The sequence below is a fragment of the Etheostoma spectabile genome, chromosome 24 (assembly GCF_008692095.1).
Source record: "Etheostoma spectabile isolate EspeVRDwgs_2016 chromosome 24, UIUC_Espe_1.0, whole genome shotgun sequence".
NCBI classification, from domain to species: Eukaryota; Metazoa; Chordata; class Actinopteri; order Perciformes; family Percidae; genus Etheostoma; species Etheostoma spectabile.
Window position 1 is genome coordinate 4,119,601 of NC_045756.1, and position 16,571 is coordinate 4,136,171.

At 40.5% G+C, this 16,571-nt stretch overlaps 1 protein-coding gene across 2 annotated transcripts in view; it reads right to left on the reverse strand.

Moving 5' to 3' along the window:
- The window catches only part of LOC116673962 (L-threonine 3-dehydrogenase, mitochondrial), a 23,244-nt gene that overhangs the window by 1,582 nt on the left and 5,091 nt on the right, over positions 1-16,571 (reverse strand). For both annotated transcript variants that reach the window (XM_032506382.1, XM_032506381.1), the window contains exons 3-7: positions 1,818-1,909; positions 927-1,090; positions 786-828; positions 439-509; positions 9-158 (exon numbers count right to left, since the gene is read on the reverse strand). In XM_032506382.1, coding sequence (XP_032362273.1) covers positions 9-158; positions 439-509; positions 786-828; positions 927-1,083 — 421 coding nt within the window. In that variant the 5' untranslated portion in view covers positions 1,084-1,090; positions 1,818-1,909. The remainder of the gene's footprint in view (positions 1-8; positions 159-438; positions 510-785; positions 829-926; positions 1,091-1,817; positions 1,910-16,571) is intronic.

A 16,571-nucleotide genomic window follows, 5' to 3' on the forward strand; every position in this document is an offset into this window, starting at 1 on the left:
GCATATACCCGTGATGTTGACCTCTTTGGCCAGAGAGACATTGTTCTCTCCCACAGCGGACAGCACAGCTGAGTAGTGAACTAGCCAGCTGATATTGTTGTTCACCACAATCTTCTGGAGGTTCTTAAAGTCCAGGATGTCTGAGAAGATGAATGGACCTGTGGAGGACACATGTACACAAAACGTTACCGTGTTTGTAGACCCTTTTACCCCAAGAGCGTACCTTTGGGTGCATATATCAGATTTCCAGTCTGGAAACATTCACCCTGACAAATTCACTTGAACACGGCCTAATAACAAAACCTGACTGGTGTTTTTTGGTAAAGTGGACATCAGTCAGGTATTTTATAGATTTGTACAGGTGCTAAAAATAGCTCTGACACATAACAATTAAATTGACATTGAATTCCACAGTGTAGGACATGCAAAAATACACACCATTATGGTAGACATGTTTGGGGGGTTTCCTGATGTCAGACAGGATCACATTGTTTTTTCCAAATTGTCTCCTGAGGGTGAAACATCAACACGGTCAGTTCTGGGAACTGGAATCATAGGGACAACACGGACCAATTAACCCTGAAGAGAAGATTTCATTTGTCTGAAACATTTACAATAACTGTTTGCACAGCATTTTTGAGCGACTGATCACATTCCAGATTATTCAGTCTGGCCTCCAGGCAATGGTGTCACCTTCTGAGGGTAACTCTTCACCTAGAAGGACAAAACAACTATCCACCTTTGGAAATACAAAAATGAAATAAGAGGTTAGGTAAACTCTGTACCTCAGCAACTTGGCGAGCCCCACCCCTAGCTGTCCAAGCCCTCCTGTAACAATAAGAAAAGAAAAAATGAGTTTCCATAGAGATCAAATGTCATTGCCTGAAAAACAAAATGCTATATTAGTGACACAGACAATGACCAACCAGTGATGAGGACTTTGGGGTGGTCAGTATCAGTGCAGGACTGTTGTGAGCATGAGCTGATCCCAGGTACTGCTGAGCTCAATCGCTTAGCACTGCACTGGGGACTGCTCCCAGCATGCTTCACTCTAGCCCTCAGCAACCGCATCACCAGCATCATCCACCTCCAATAAACAAAAGCACGCATTGACAGCAACAATGACCTGTGTCCTTATCTGAAGTACTTTAAAATACTGTGAGTACATCTACTGCCATGGTGTACAACAGTTAAGTTACATTAAAATTACTAAACGCATGTGTGTTGTCAAGAGCACTTTAGGTGTCCTTTATAATTACAAGTTAATAGCCCTGAAATGGAAATGGATAGTAACGTTATATTCCAAAGTTGCTATCGTTAACGTTACTGCCGTTAACAGACGTACAGTGTAACAGTGTATGCGGTGTACGCACACGATTAACGTAACTTTACATGTGGTTTGTACTGTTTTTACAAGTTATAAAAACGGGAGCATATGATTTAGTGGGTGTTTTTTTTTGCTTTCTAAAGTTTCGATGTGACCTTCTCGCCGAAAACAGCACCTGTGTTCAAACACCAATAACTAGCCTTGCGTTACCTAACCGGGTGTTAAACTAATGTAACCTAGCGTTACTATATATATCTGTAGTTAATAGGTATGTCTATCTACGTGGCCCGGCCAACGTAACATCATCTCTCCTCCTGGATATCAATGAGCTCTCCTGCTGCTGATCGTCTAACGTTAACGTTAACTATCATCAGACGTTAAGCGAGCTGAAGCTTTTATGCTTTCTCTACGCTAGCTAAAACCAGGCTTTAACGGTTGCAGAACTGGGTAGATAAAACCTAGCTAGAGTGTAATTACATTTATTTCTTACTTTAATGTCAACCGGTGAAATGAACAGACGACTTGGCTTGCTTGGAACTCCTTCACCCAGCCAATGTTTGTAATGAAACATAGTTCGTTGTACTGTACTGGCGTACAGCTCGAGAAATACAAACATCCTGTTACTTTCAAAATAAAATTGGTATTACCAAAATGATTAGCGTTAGGTTGTTGAATGTTGACTACATTGAAATATATTTAAAAATAAATTTCACTTCAGAAGCAAAATCACCTATCACAACCGTCAGTCTAAAAATTGCCATTGAGTTGAATCAAACCTTTTTATATATTTCACATTCCGCTGGATGAAACAGCGCCCCCCGAGTTATGAAAGCTGGTTTATGTCGCCCACTATGTGGTTAAAAGACGGTATTGCACCCTCACAGTATTCTATTTAATTCCGTTGAAGTCGAAAATTATCAAAACCATAGACATGTCAAAGAAAAGCAAGTATCATTAAAAAGTTTAGTACTAACCCAATGGGGTCGTGTCACTGTAACGAATGCGCGTGTCTGTAAAAAGAAACCCTGAAGTGAATTGTGAAGCCAGCCACATTCTGGCCTTTCAACAACATTTATCGCCATTATTTAATGAAACTACAGAACGAGCAGTGTCAAACTGTTGCTAATAGTATCAGCTAACGTTAACACCAACGTAACGTTAAGCTAGCAGCGATGGAGCGAGAAGAGGGACCTTAACCCAAACTATATGACAACTCACCAACAAGTGCAGCGGGACGTCGTGGCATGGAAACGTCGTCTAATTGAAAGAAAGCCGAATGGACGTCAACAACGTGAGTCAGAAAACGTTACACCTGGTTTCTGTATGTTTCTATATCTTTCTCTTTGCTAGCTGATATGTTTCCTGATGGCTAAATGTCTCTCTGTGACTACCTGTTCACATTTAACTCCTTGCTGCTGTGTTGTTGAAATTATGAAGGTTATATTATGTATTGTATGTATTGTATTGTATTGTATTGTATTGGTACATGGTATTGTTGCTGTTTTGCTTTTGCATCACTGTGTAATGGGTGAATGAGCATGTGCAGGTGGCCTACTAGCTGCTTTTGAGAATCCCTTTATTATTTAATTATTAAGCTGTGCTTAAGCTGTGAGTCATTCGTTTTAATAACAGGAATATTGTTGGCCTTGTTGCCAATCTTTTGTATGCCAAGAATATAGATAGGGCTGGGTAAGTCATGTATTAGTACATGCAATGATTGCTTTGTTGGTGAAATGACACTTGGTCCTTCTTTATAGCTTATTCTGAAGACCTAGAGTAGTATCTGACTCTCCACTCCTGAAATGAATGCTTAGTTTGTGATATAATTTAAATGGCCCCTCTAAGAGAACAGCTGGCCCCAGTTGGGCCCCGTGATTGAAATTTATATGCCACAACCACCACAGCACATGCTGCCCAGCATGATATCAATAGTCATCTAAAAGAATGCATTTATCTTATGCAAAACAATGCATGCTAATGATTAAAATCAGAATTTGCCATAAGAATTAATTAAGTGACCGTTCAGTTGTTGTGACTATTTACTAGCACAATGACAGGTGTGATTAACTCATTAGAGATGTGTTCATGCAAATCCCATAAAACTAATAGAACACATTTCCCTTCTGTAATTAAGATGAAATTCAGTGTCAGTCATAACCTTGTCCCTGCTAATTATGTACAAGTGATTTATACTCTGTTGCACACAGGAAGATGAGTCTGTGTCTTGCATTGCTAACTGAATGGCGGACAAGCGTGCACACACACATGCATACGTGCACTCGTAGACTAATGCAACCATCTATGCATGCCCAGGTCCCCCAGTAGTAGAGGGTATCGTCCAGAATACCACAGAAATTCATTATAATTTTGCACAGAAAAAACTTTTGCTCTGATTCAATATTCTGTCCCCCTGCCATCCTTGATTGTCAGCTTTTAATTTGCCACTAGAATAATTGATAAAGTAAGAAAATGGAAAAGTGAAAATGTGAAAAGGTATAACAACATGTCAGTGGCTCTAATCAACACTCACAGTTGTCTTTAAAAAGTACAGTTTTTAATGAGGGCTCAAGACTACCACAGTTGACACAGTTGAAAGCATTGTGACTTTTTGAAAAAATAATACATGCAGAAAACACTCACAGAAAATACATTTATTACAGCAATCTGCGGTTCTTTTCTGCATGGTACATACTGTCTGTGTTTGCTGCAAACCACCAGGTGGCACTAGATACTAAAAAATCCCAAGAAACCAAAAGGCTTGCATAGCTCTGTTTTATAACACAAATAATTTTCTGCTGTACCATGCTTTCATTTCTTTTTATTTTCTACAATGTTTAACAGTTGTCAGGAGAACCACAAAAGGCAACTATCAAAAATGAAATAACCCAGTGAATAAAATAATAAGAAAATTATGTTATTATGTATAGTATATAATTATGTGTATTTTTTGGAGTTGCTTGATACTCTGTTCCTACAGGAACATGAACTAGGAATGATGAACTTAAAAGTGTACTCCAAAAGGCCTAAATACAGTGGTGTTGTTTTTTTTAGGAATAAATAGGTCAGGTTTTATCCACCGGGAGGTGTTACAACAATCCTGTTGTAACCTTCTTACTCCTGAGCTTTTGGATAGAACCAATTTCTCTTGTGGATGTAGTTCCAACCATGCAGAATGGGCCACAATAGATGATGCATGTCTTATTGTTCATTTGCTTAAAGAGCCTCTGTTGTTTTTTTGTCATTTTGGAGGTCTGCCAAATCTCTCAAAATGTCGCATGCACAAATTCCAGGCTTGTTTTTCTCATTGTCGCCATGTGTCCATGCTTGAAATAATACGAGACCTTTCTTGAAAAATAAGATATGTTTTGTTTTAATGTGGAAATGGACTCTGGAAATAAATATTGTATACACACACGAATGAATTACTTGCACCTCCTGGTTGAAATGAAGGATTTTACACTTACAATAACATAATGAAGGGATACCCTATAGTACTTTTACATCCACTGTTACAGTTAACAGTAAACTATTAGCTTCCCTACAATGTATTATGGTGGAAAACAGCATTTTTTTAGTAACTTTTGATAGCTACGGCGGGGTCTTACTGATCAGAGATTCGCATGAATACTCACACAGTGCATTTATGCTGAAAAGTTACAGTATATTTGCTAAATTGTTTGCCCTAAAGCAAAGTGCCCACACAGCAGCAGTGAAAACTATTAAATTATGCAGTGTCATTTAATACAAGCTCTGCTGATTTAATTCTAGGCTAATTGTTGTTGTAGTTGTTGGTGTTGCACCCCATAAATCTAATCCGTTGTAATTGCCAGGGCTGGAAGAAGTATTGAGAACTTTTAACTTAACATACAAAGGTATTTGTGGCATGATTTACTTACATTGTCAAAAGTACTCATTATGCAAAAGGGTCCCTGTCAGAATAGAAATTATTCAAGTATTATTGGTAATGCATGAACATGTAAGCAGCCTTTTCAGGCTGTGAATATAGAGTGTAATTGTAATGATTGTGTTTAATGTTGAGTATTGTTATGTATCATACGTTCTCTAAAACGAATGGCAGTGTTATGAATTTCCTGAACACCGTTTAGCTGTTTCTATAATAAAACAAAGCCGAGGGTTTGAAATTATCAAAATGAAAGTGTCTCTATTAACCAGAAGCTGTCTTTGCATTATGCCTCCTCATTGTTAGGCTATCCAAAATAATTTTGGCCCTACATAATCTTCTCATCACAAACCCTAATATATTAACACAGCTTGTGACACAAGAATGTTCACAAATAGATATTGGTCATAATTAGATAGATAGATAGATATTTATTGATCCCAATAAAATGGGAAATGATTGTGTTACAGCAGCAAAATATCAGTCACACAGCACAGAATATAAATATAAATAAAATACTAGGATACAATATACATACACACAAAATACATGAAATAATAATAGGATAAAATACAAGAACAAAAATGTATATATGTATACAATTTGGGAATACAAAAGTGTGCAACTGCTTAAATAGTATGATAAATATGTAGATAAATGGAACAAAAAGGACAATATCTGCAAATAAACCCTTTTGGCACATACGGTCACTAAGTACCAGGGCTCTTATTGGACGAGAATGAGCTCAGCCTCCGTGCCGTCAGTGTTCTCCTAATTCACCATCATGACTCCGTCCACTAATGGGATTGTAGTCAGGCCTATTTATTGCCATTAGGGAATTGAGGCTACATACAGTGTGTGAGGGGTTAATTAGAAACAACTGAAGAGGTCAGAGGTGTGTGTGTGAGTGTGTGTCTGTGTGTGAGTGTGTATGTGTTGAGCAGATGTGGATATGAGAGGGCTGGACCTTTGGTAATAGGGGGTGGATTTAAACAAGGATCCTTGGGAGAAGATTTATCTGCAGGCTGCTGTGACACGGGGACAAATAGTGCTGATAGGTGAAGGCCTCTCGGTGTAGAGTCCAGTCTGGATGACAAATAGCTTTGTGTGTGTGTGTGTGTGTGTGTGTGTGTGTGTGTGTGTGTGAAATAGGATACCAGACCATATTCACTTATCACTGAGTCAGGTACTTCCTTGAATCTGCTCCTTGACATCCAGCAGGGACTCATTCGCTTCTCTCACTCGCCTCTCTTGTTTTGTCCCTGCCTCTCTCCTTCCTCCTATCTATCTCTCTTCTCTTTAATACTCACTTCCACCCCCCCACCCCATCTTGCCATCCCCTCTATCCTCCCCTCCTCTCCTCCAGCGCTCTCAGCAGTATCTCCCTAGCCTCTCAGCTTCCCATATTACACTGCCAGATAAGAGAGGAGAAGGCCCCGACTGACAGGAAGCCCAAATTAATTTACAAGCAATGATGCCGTTCCTGGGCTGATAGAACAGTCTTTATACAATATGAAGGGACGGGGAGTGACGCATCGGAGGCTCCGCTGGGGAGCGAGTGGGACCGTGCTATCTTTGTAATTATGAGGAGAGACCTTGATCCCTCTCAGTCTCTTTCTGTCTCCCTTGGTCTCTCGTTTTCCCCCTCAATAAATGTTGTAGAAAGAACCCTCGAGACAAATCCCAGCTTACTGCTATATGGCTACTGGCAATGAAGAAATCAGTTTGATTTCTTCCTCAAGTTTTTCTTTCTTTTTTGCAGTTTATATTACGCATGGCTTGATCACACATTACATACGTTCAGACGACAGTTGTGCCACAGTTGTTCTTTCCTCCTCAGTCTCCCACCGCTGTTACTGTCAACACTTATTGCATGATTCGCCACAGCTCCATGGCCTGATAGGCTCACTGCACCATGGAATCTAAAGAAATGTAAGTGGATTAAGGAACTCAGTTTTCTAGTTTACATAGCATTACATAGAACCAATACTTCTCCAATGGGAGGAACTGGGTGGCAGTAGCTCAGCCTGTAGGGTGTTGGGTTGGGAATCTGAGTGTCCCTGGTTCAAGTCCCCGTATGGACCAAAGGACAGAACATGTGTGTGTATTTTTCAGGCCTGTGTGAGTGATTACTAACAAAACAGAGTGTAAATTGTAATTTCCCCGTCAGGGATCAATAAACAGTATAAAATTACAGACTTTTTGTTTGTTCAATGATGCCGTTCCTGGACTTCAGGGTCCCCTGACAGTCACTCCAAAATGAGGAGATGATCAAGGAAGTCTGGATCAGAGCCCATGCTGATGGTCTGCTCTCACACAGTCCTTGTGTCTACTCCCTGAATGGTTGGGGTTTTCCCACAGATATGAAGGAGCTTTCCAATTCTTTTCTTTACTTTTTGGGCCTTTCTGACCAAATAAACAGCCACAGGATTAAACCCACACACTTAATTTGGAACCAAAACTCCCTTTAGCATATTCCTTATCTGGTTGTTGTAACTGAATGTTATAATTCATCATTTTAAAAGACCAGCTGGACAAAATATGGAGCTGGACAAAATATCCATGTTATATTGATATTGTTATATGAGACAAATATGGTCTTAGATTTTGCATTTTTTAATATCCTAATATGGCACAATTCTGGTCTTTCCCTGGCTGTGAAGGCTGCGTTACGGTAATGTGATGTCATTTTTTGAACTTAAATTGCTTTTACCCACTTAGCCATTATATCGACATGACTGATTATTATTTATCTAAAATCTCATTGTGAAAATATTTTGTGAAAGCACCAACACCCTACAATATCGTCGGCATATTGACATTGAGGTATTTGTTCAAGAGTATTGTTATATTTGATTCTCTCCATCTCGCCCAGCCCTAGTTCAAAGTGTTAGAATGTGACGTTTGAATCAAAGATGGAACTTGGACTAGACTTGGGACTTGGTGGTCTTGACTTTTGACTTTATAGCCAGGACTGGAGACCTACTTGAGAAGTCAGCTCTCTTAGTGTATGCTTACTGTCGGTACACAATCTGTACTGCCCGCATGATCTGACATGCGCGAGATGTTCCCGCATGCGCAGATGATTATTCTGTTTTATGACGATTTACGCTGCACGATCTGTTCCACAGCCTGATACCGTATAGCAGTGAGAGGGGAGTGTGGAGGAAACTGAAGGCTTCCAGTGACAGAAAGACTCAGAATTAATTCCACATGTAACCAAAAGGGTGTATGTTTATGTAACATCCAACATTCATCCATCCATCTTCATCCGCTTATCCGGTATTGGGTCGCGGGGGCAGCAGTTCCAGCAGGGGACCCCAAACTTCCCTTTCCCGAGCCACATTAACCAGCTCCGACTGGGGGGTCCTAGGCGTTCCCAGGCCAGGTTGGAGATATAATCTCTCCACCTAGTCCTGGGTCTTCCCTGGGGCCTCCTCCCAGTTGGACGTGCCTGGAACACCCCCCTAGGGAGGCGCCCAGGAGGCATCCTTACCAGATGCCCGAACCACCTCAACTGGCTCCTTTTGACGCAAAGGAGCAGCAGCTCCACTCCGAGCTCCTCTCAGATGACTGAGCTTCTCACCTTGTCTCTAAAGGAGACGCCATGTTCAATTTGTTGACTGTGCTGCCCGCTGCCTCACTTGAGTGACAAGCAAAGGGTACAAGGTCGTGTTTTACAAAGTCAGAAAAAGATTGACAGATACATTGAGTTTCCCTTCCCTACCTGGGAATGGTAGTTTCAAAGAAAAAATGATAAAAATCACTGTTTTCTCAGCCATCATCATACAGACAGACATCATAATGCCATATTATTTAAATAGCAGCCAACAATTTTAAGACCAGAATAAAGAACTGGGCCTATAGCATCAGGACCGCTGATAGAAATATAACCTTCCCATGTGAGTTGGTCTCCTTCCAAAAGCACAGGAATGGATTTGTTCACATAGTTTGGAGGTTTAAGGCTTTGTAAGCTGTGAAATGGGTCATTTGTTGAAGCCAGCGGTTGTGGGCAGCTGCAGGCACTCACACAGTCCTGCCCCGATGGCGGTCCAGCAATCCGACACAGACAAACACCGATTCAGGTCCAGTTAACACGTTGGTGTTGGACTCCCAGCATTATCAGCTCTGGCTCTCTGGGTCACAGTGTAATGACGCTACATTCACGACGTGCTGAGGAAAGACAAGTGTGAAAACTCTTCTTTTTGACAGATTTTTTGAACACTTTATAACCTTTTTTTTTTTTTTTTGGAGAAGCTAAATCATTGTTCATCCTAAATGTTAGTACAATGCTGTGACATGCTTATTTTGTTTAATTTGTTTTGTTGGATTTAATTCTGGAAAACCTAATATTAGAGCTGAAACTAATCTGCAAACAATTTTGATGATGGTTTATGCCTTTTAAAACAACAACTAATGCCAACACTTGTTCCAGCTTTTAAAATCTGTAAATGTGGAGTTTTTTTTAGTCTTCTATGACAGAAAATTAGGCATTTTTAGGTTTTGGCTTTTCATGATTTGCAGGCACACAAGAAGTGTAAATAAGCTTGAAAATTGTAAAGCTTTTTAACCTCTGTGTGTAAATGGAAAGTATGCAGTAGATACAGTATAGGCCACTGTATGTGCTATTTGTTGTATTTTGTAAAATAATGAGTGAAATCTGGGTTTGGTCAACTTCAAATCACTCTTCTTAGCTTTAGCGTGCACTTTGTTAAATATTTACAATTGTGAGGGCGCAATTACATAAAAGAAATTTGGTGGAAAAAGAAGATAAAGTCTGACTCAGGGGCATTTATTACCGCAAAAATAATTGAAGAAGAAAATGTCCAATCTGGGAATCCATAACCGCGGCCACGTTCAAAACATGGCATTAAGGGAGAAGGGGCTGCGGTGGAACTGGCAACGACGCAAACGGTTAGTAACAGTTGCAGGAGGAGATCACAGCGCTAACATAGCTGCCACAGAGACGTGCCGAAGCCCGATTGTGCTTATGCTCCTCTCAGTGAAGGAGAAGTGTAAATCCAAAGCTGAAAACTCCATTAGGCCGAGTCAGTCATGCATCCGTGTGCTCCAGTGCCAGACAGCTCTGTAAATCAGCTTCTCTTTTTCTAGCTCCACTGAAGAAAACAATATGGGTAGTGTCTGGGTACTGAGCATCGGGCCCTTGGGTTACACACACACACACACACACACACACACACACACACACACACACACACACACACACACACACACACACACACCCTAGGGGCCTGTCTGCTACAGAGTGAGACCAAATGCTCTGATCCAGGTTGAACTAACCACTGACATGTGCACCTGTCAGACATGGGCTGCTGAAGGTGTGTGTGCATGTCTACTGTTTGTGCAGTACTGTGTGTGTGTGTGTGTGTAAATGTAAATGTAAATGTGCTGTATTTATATAGCGCTTTTCCAGTCTTAACAACTACTCAAAGCACTCTTACATCTACAGGAAACATTCACCATTCACACACATTCATACACTGTGGCCGGGGCTGCCGTACAAGGTGCCAGGTGTGTGTGTGTGTGTGTGTGTGTGTGTGTGTGTGTGTGTGTTAGTTATTCTAATGTTTGTTATCCAACCTTGGTGAGTCTTTAATGACCAAAAAAATGTAATGTCCTCTAACAGACAGTGTGTCGTCTTTTTTCTGGGCGCAAATGTATTGTATTATTATTATTTTTTTTTTAATGTCTGTGTTTGTTCTGCTGCATATTTTTGGTACAATAAAAACAATATAGAGCTGTTGCACATTGTAAAAATGTGACCATATATTTTTCAGTTTAACTTGAAAATGGATTTGGATTCACTTTCTCTCTCTCTCTCTCTCTCTCTCTCTCTCTCTCGCTCTCTCTCTCTCTCTCTCTCACACTCACACACACACATACACACGCAAATAGACAGACTGTAAAGTAAACAGATTTGGAGTGTGTCCGCCCGTCCTAATCTGTTGGCCAGTAAAGGCTGACTGAGGCCTAGCAGGTGCTAGACACTTGTCTGTGGAATGTGGAGGGCCAGACCTCAGACCTCCCACCAGGCCTGAGCTTCCTCTGTGTGTGTGTGTGTGTGTGTGTGTGTGTGTGTGTGTGTTACATGTGGAGGGTGCGTGGGTGGTGGTCACCACCTGGTCTTGACCTAATTCCATTTTTTTTTCTCAGGACCAAAACATTACATTACAATCGGCAGGGTTTTTTTTTTGGGACTAAACATGATGTATGACTGAGTCGAAAAATAATTGGAATGAACTGAATTTCCTCAATAGCACACGTGTTTTGTTTAAATAAGCAAACAGATTTATTTGTGGGTAAAACGACAGAATATGATATAATGTGAAAATACATTTATGTTTAAATAATTTAACTTACTATAATAATATATTTTTAGAATCTCGGATTAATATTTTGGTCTAATATGATGTCAGTAAGTTTTCAGTAAGATGCTGTACTAAGATGTTTAATTGCCAGTTCAAAATTGTTGAGATTTGGTTTGGTAAGATCACATGCCATAACTAGGTAGAGACATAAAAGAAATGGTAAACAAAAACACAAGATGACGATAGTCAACATGTAACCCTTTATGTGCAAAACTACAATAAAATATTAAATACAACAAGTGTTCCCACTGCGACGCTATCAGCATAACAATACATTTAATGTACAGTATATTAGGTTTATACAATACTCAATAAAAGGTAAACAAAAAAGTACCCATAATACCTCAGTTCAGACCTTGACCCTTCTCAATTAGGTTCCCATAGGTGCTGCTGTTTTGCAGAGTTTTTTAGTTTTATGCAAATTCATTTCAGAATATGCATCATGTAAGAAGTACAGGAGATGATTTGGTGTGTTTTGGGGATGTTGATGAAACAACTCAATATAACATATTACTTGAGACTTTGTTGTTATGTCATAACCACTAATAAAAAAAACATTCAATTTGAATAGGGGCCAACTGACTTGACTTTGGGCAAGTAGAAATTATTTTCACGGCGTGAACCTTAACATTGAATTGTTTCCTTCTGCTTATTCCTCTATGATACAATATTTGTCCTTGTTTATTGAGATCAAGCAAATTGTCTGCTTTCCACACACATCAAAAATCAAATATCACAATATTTGTGACCAAATACCTCAGTACCGCAACAATATTGTAGCGTTGACTATTGGTGCTTTTGCAAACTATTTACACAATGAGATTTTTGATAAATAACCCTCAGTAATGTGGATATAATGACTTGGTGGGTAAAGGCTAATAATAGAACAGTTACAACAGTGTAGTAAGTTCAGAAAATGACTTGATCACTTTACTGTAATTATGCCATATTGCGATATTACAATTTCCAAAATCTAAGACAATATCTAGTCTCATATCTCGATATTGATATAATATCGATATATTGCCCAGCTCTACATGTATATATGGTGCCTTCCTTCCGAGTACGTGAATGTATTTTTTATTAGGAAAATGCAGAGTTTGTATTGCAAAACTCCAAATATCTGTATTGTTTCCACATCTGGATGAATCCCTTTTCATGCAGTTGTAATCATAATATCTGTCTGCATGTGTGAGACCTCCCTCTTGTAGCGCCGCATTAAAAAACTACCACTACCATTAATTCAAGCTTATCAGCAGAACAACACACAGCCTTAAAGGAGTGTGACTCAGCAGAAAAGCAGTCTCCAATGTCTTTAATTTAGATTAATGCTACCTGCCTGCATTTTTGCTGCCTCTGTGGCCAACAAGTAAGAGCAGTAATCACCTTTCCATGGGGTGCTCTCTTAGTAGGTCATTATCCCGCTCATACAGTAGCTCCTCACCAAACACAAGATAATGGGGAAAGTTTGGAAGGTGTGGATGTCATTGTGCGCTGTATTTTTGTGGGCGTTGTTGTTATTCTAATCACAAAAGTCAGCGCTGTAAACGATATGCAGAGTATGCATAAGTGACACAATCCAGTTTGTGCTTTAATCAGGACGTGTTCCCATGTAACAGAGAGATTCAACCCAAATTGAATGAAGGTAAAGGGTTGAACCCCTGATTTATTTCTCTTTCTGTATACCTACCTTCTCTCTCCCCCCCCCCCCCCGCCTTTCCTTCTTTCTTCCTTCCTCATTTTTCCCTGTCAGAATGACTGATGGTGGCCAGCAGAACTGGTGTTCCGGCATTATATCTCAGACAATGCTGCGGCCTGCTCGCCAGGCCTTGGACCGGACAGAAATCAATATTTCACTATTTAAAATCTATCAAAAGAGGATTTCTGAGAGCGCTGCAGCCGCCTGCATTCCCTTCCACCCACCACCAACCACCTTCCCCAAACCCGCCCCCCACCCCCCACCCTGCCATGCTACGAACACTGAATCAGACACTTTGTAGTTACAACTAGTAATCAATAAGCCAGCACCTTCACAGATCTTAACCGCAGTCGCCTCGGAGCGGTGATGAATGGCGAGGAAGGCCGCGATTCATTTTGTCAGGCCATTACGCCGGCGAATTCTGTCCACTTCATCCTGCAGACAGTCATTTTTCACAGTTCATAAGGAGCAGGAATGGGTTGCGATGGAGGAGAGGCAGACAAAGAGAAGGCAGACGGAGATACTGTAGAGAGTCAACCAAAACGGGGAAGAAACGACCTGGGGAGGAGTAAAAAAAAAGGGAGTGATGACAGACAGTATGAGAAAGCAAGAAAAGGAAAGAGAAAGCAGAGATGTAAACCAGACGGCGTGGCTCCTGTAGCCATTTTCTGTTACAGTGGAGGAGAGGACAAACGCACACTGTGTGACATAAAATCATTAAAACCTCAGTTTTGGCTTGATTTTCATGGTTAAACTAAGAAAGATTGAACCTCTATAGGCTGTGTAAACAACCCTTTTGATCTATGAAAACCTCTCTGGATTATATGGAATAAGCCACAAGAACAGCAACAAAAAAAAAGTATGTTTGTTAGCTAAAAACAAGACAACAGCCAGCTAGACTGTGTTCATGCTCTGTGTAACCAAATCACTCAGGGGGGAAATTGATTTTTTTTTTTCCCTCATCGCTGAAAGCATTTCATCGCCATAAAGCACACTAGGGCAAAGTAACCATGAACAAGTCCCACCAGTCAAACGCATAATGCTTACAAAACGGCAAAGTGGTAAATTAGTCGTACTAAAACGCACTGTGCACTCCCACACAGTAGAATATTGGGATATTGCTTCACGTCATGTCCAATTATAATAGCCATGGAGTACTTTTGTGTAAAATATCAGCTTGTATTAGAAAATGTAATGGTGGCAGGAATCAAATGGACTTAAATTGGAAAAAGTAAAATCCATCACCTTCTGTCATTTGTATTAATATACCCCCCCCCTTTCCCCTTCCTCCTTCCTCTTCCGTCCTCTCTTGGCGAAGCTCCCCGAGACCCACGGTGTTCTTGTTGGATCGGTCTTGCCACGGGAAAACAAGTGACAGCTGCTGTGTGTGTGTGTGTGTCTGTGTGTGTGTGTGTGTGTATGTGTGTGTGTGTTTGTGCTGTCCGTTCATCGTGGTCTCGCCCCACATGTTGGCCCTCACCTGCTGGTGGCTGAGGATTATGAGCTACAAGCCCTTATTAAAACTGGATTTGTTTACCCTCCTGCTTGCACGCTGCGACAACAAAAACAGTATGACCCGTCGGTCGCTGGGCCCCCGCCCGGCTGGGAGGGACCCGCGCCCACTGAACCCAGCCAAGGTTGAACCTGACTTGTAAACGGATGAAAATTGGAAACAACACAAACAATTTTTTTTCGCCTAAAATTCAGTGGTTCCAGCCTTTGGAATGTGCTGCTTTTCATTTTCTTATAGGACAGCAAATGTAAAACAGCTACAGGCAATGTAAGGCATCGCCTTGGAGGTGTCCAGTTCTCTCTGTTTTCTGACATTTTATAAACCAAACGGTTAATCCGGGATGAATATAACCGTGAGTTGCATCCCTACAGTGATCTAGGTGGCAGCTTGCATGTAGAGGAGAAGTCCAAGGCCTGAAGGTGTCTCCTTCAGACCAGCACCCTCCAGTCAGGTCTCCACAGGGACTCGGAGCTGCCACACATTGTTTTGTTTGTGGCTAATGCAGAAAATGAAATGGCCAATCAAAGCATTTCATCACAGTAAAGCAAAAATCATATCAAATTTCAAAATTGCCATTAGTCCTGCTCATTGATTTACAGCATTGCCCAGAGATATTGAGGGGAGGTGTACCGTGGTTATATCACCCCCCTATACAGTTAGGGGCATAAATACAGCATAAATAAATTTGATGGAAAAATTAGTCATTGCTATTTTGTAATTTATCTAGACTAAAATGACAAAAGTTCATGTTATTTTTTTTCTTTTCTAAGTTACACTCTGTATCTCCCGAGATACATCGCCCATTTAGGGTAACATTTTGCATTGCATTCTTTTTAATATAGTTCATTCCAAACTTTTAAAACAATTCATAAACAATGAATTAGCTACATTATTTCACGTTATCCATACAACGTTAGAAAAAATTAGAAAAACAGATCTTTATCCTCCAAGATGCATTGCCCATGTAGGATATAAATGTAACATTTCATAACTTTTCAAACAGTTCATGTGCCGATTTTTATAACACCGTTTCCCTTTTTATTCTACCGTGTTCCCTGTGGAAGATATACCAGATGTAGAGTATATTCTATGGGCGATGGAAGCTGGGAAAACAGCTCGGGCAAAGCCTCACAATGCACTTCTGACACATGACGGATCTCTGTCCATCCTGGCACATCCTGCATGGGCCTTTCACTGACCGGATGGGGACGTGGACAACCCTGTCATACCTCATATCATCCACTGGCCTGGGGACTTTTGGCTTTTTGATCACTTTTTCTGGCGTTTTGTCTTGATACGCCAGAAAAACTGCTGACAAAAATTCCCTGAAAACACGTGTACATTGGTGAATTCATCAATAATACACATTTGAGAGCAAAATAAAAAGTGATCAATGTTGCACACCTTTATCCTATTCAATATCTAGTAGCGAGCAGGCCTCAAAACATAAGCACTGTATATATGTGGATGATCAGCCCTGTTTTCTACCCTTATATGGGCAATGTATCCCCCAGGATACAGGCATTCAATGCCTGATTGTCAAAGTCGTAAGAAGATCATTCTAAGACATGTAAAACTATCCTTAAAAACTATTTTCTGAAACAAACTCACTCTAAAATATCATAATCGTGAAAAATATAACAACACCTCATGGCCAGTGTCTTTGTCCACATATGCTGTCATTTTGGATTTTGATACAAATCTTTGGAATGTTGGCATAAAGTCACATGACCTGATTACAT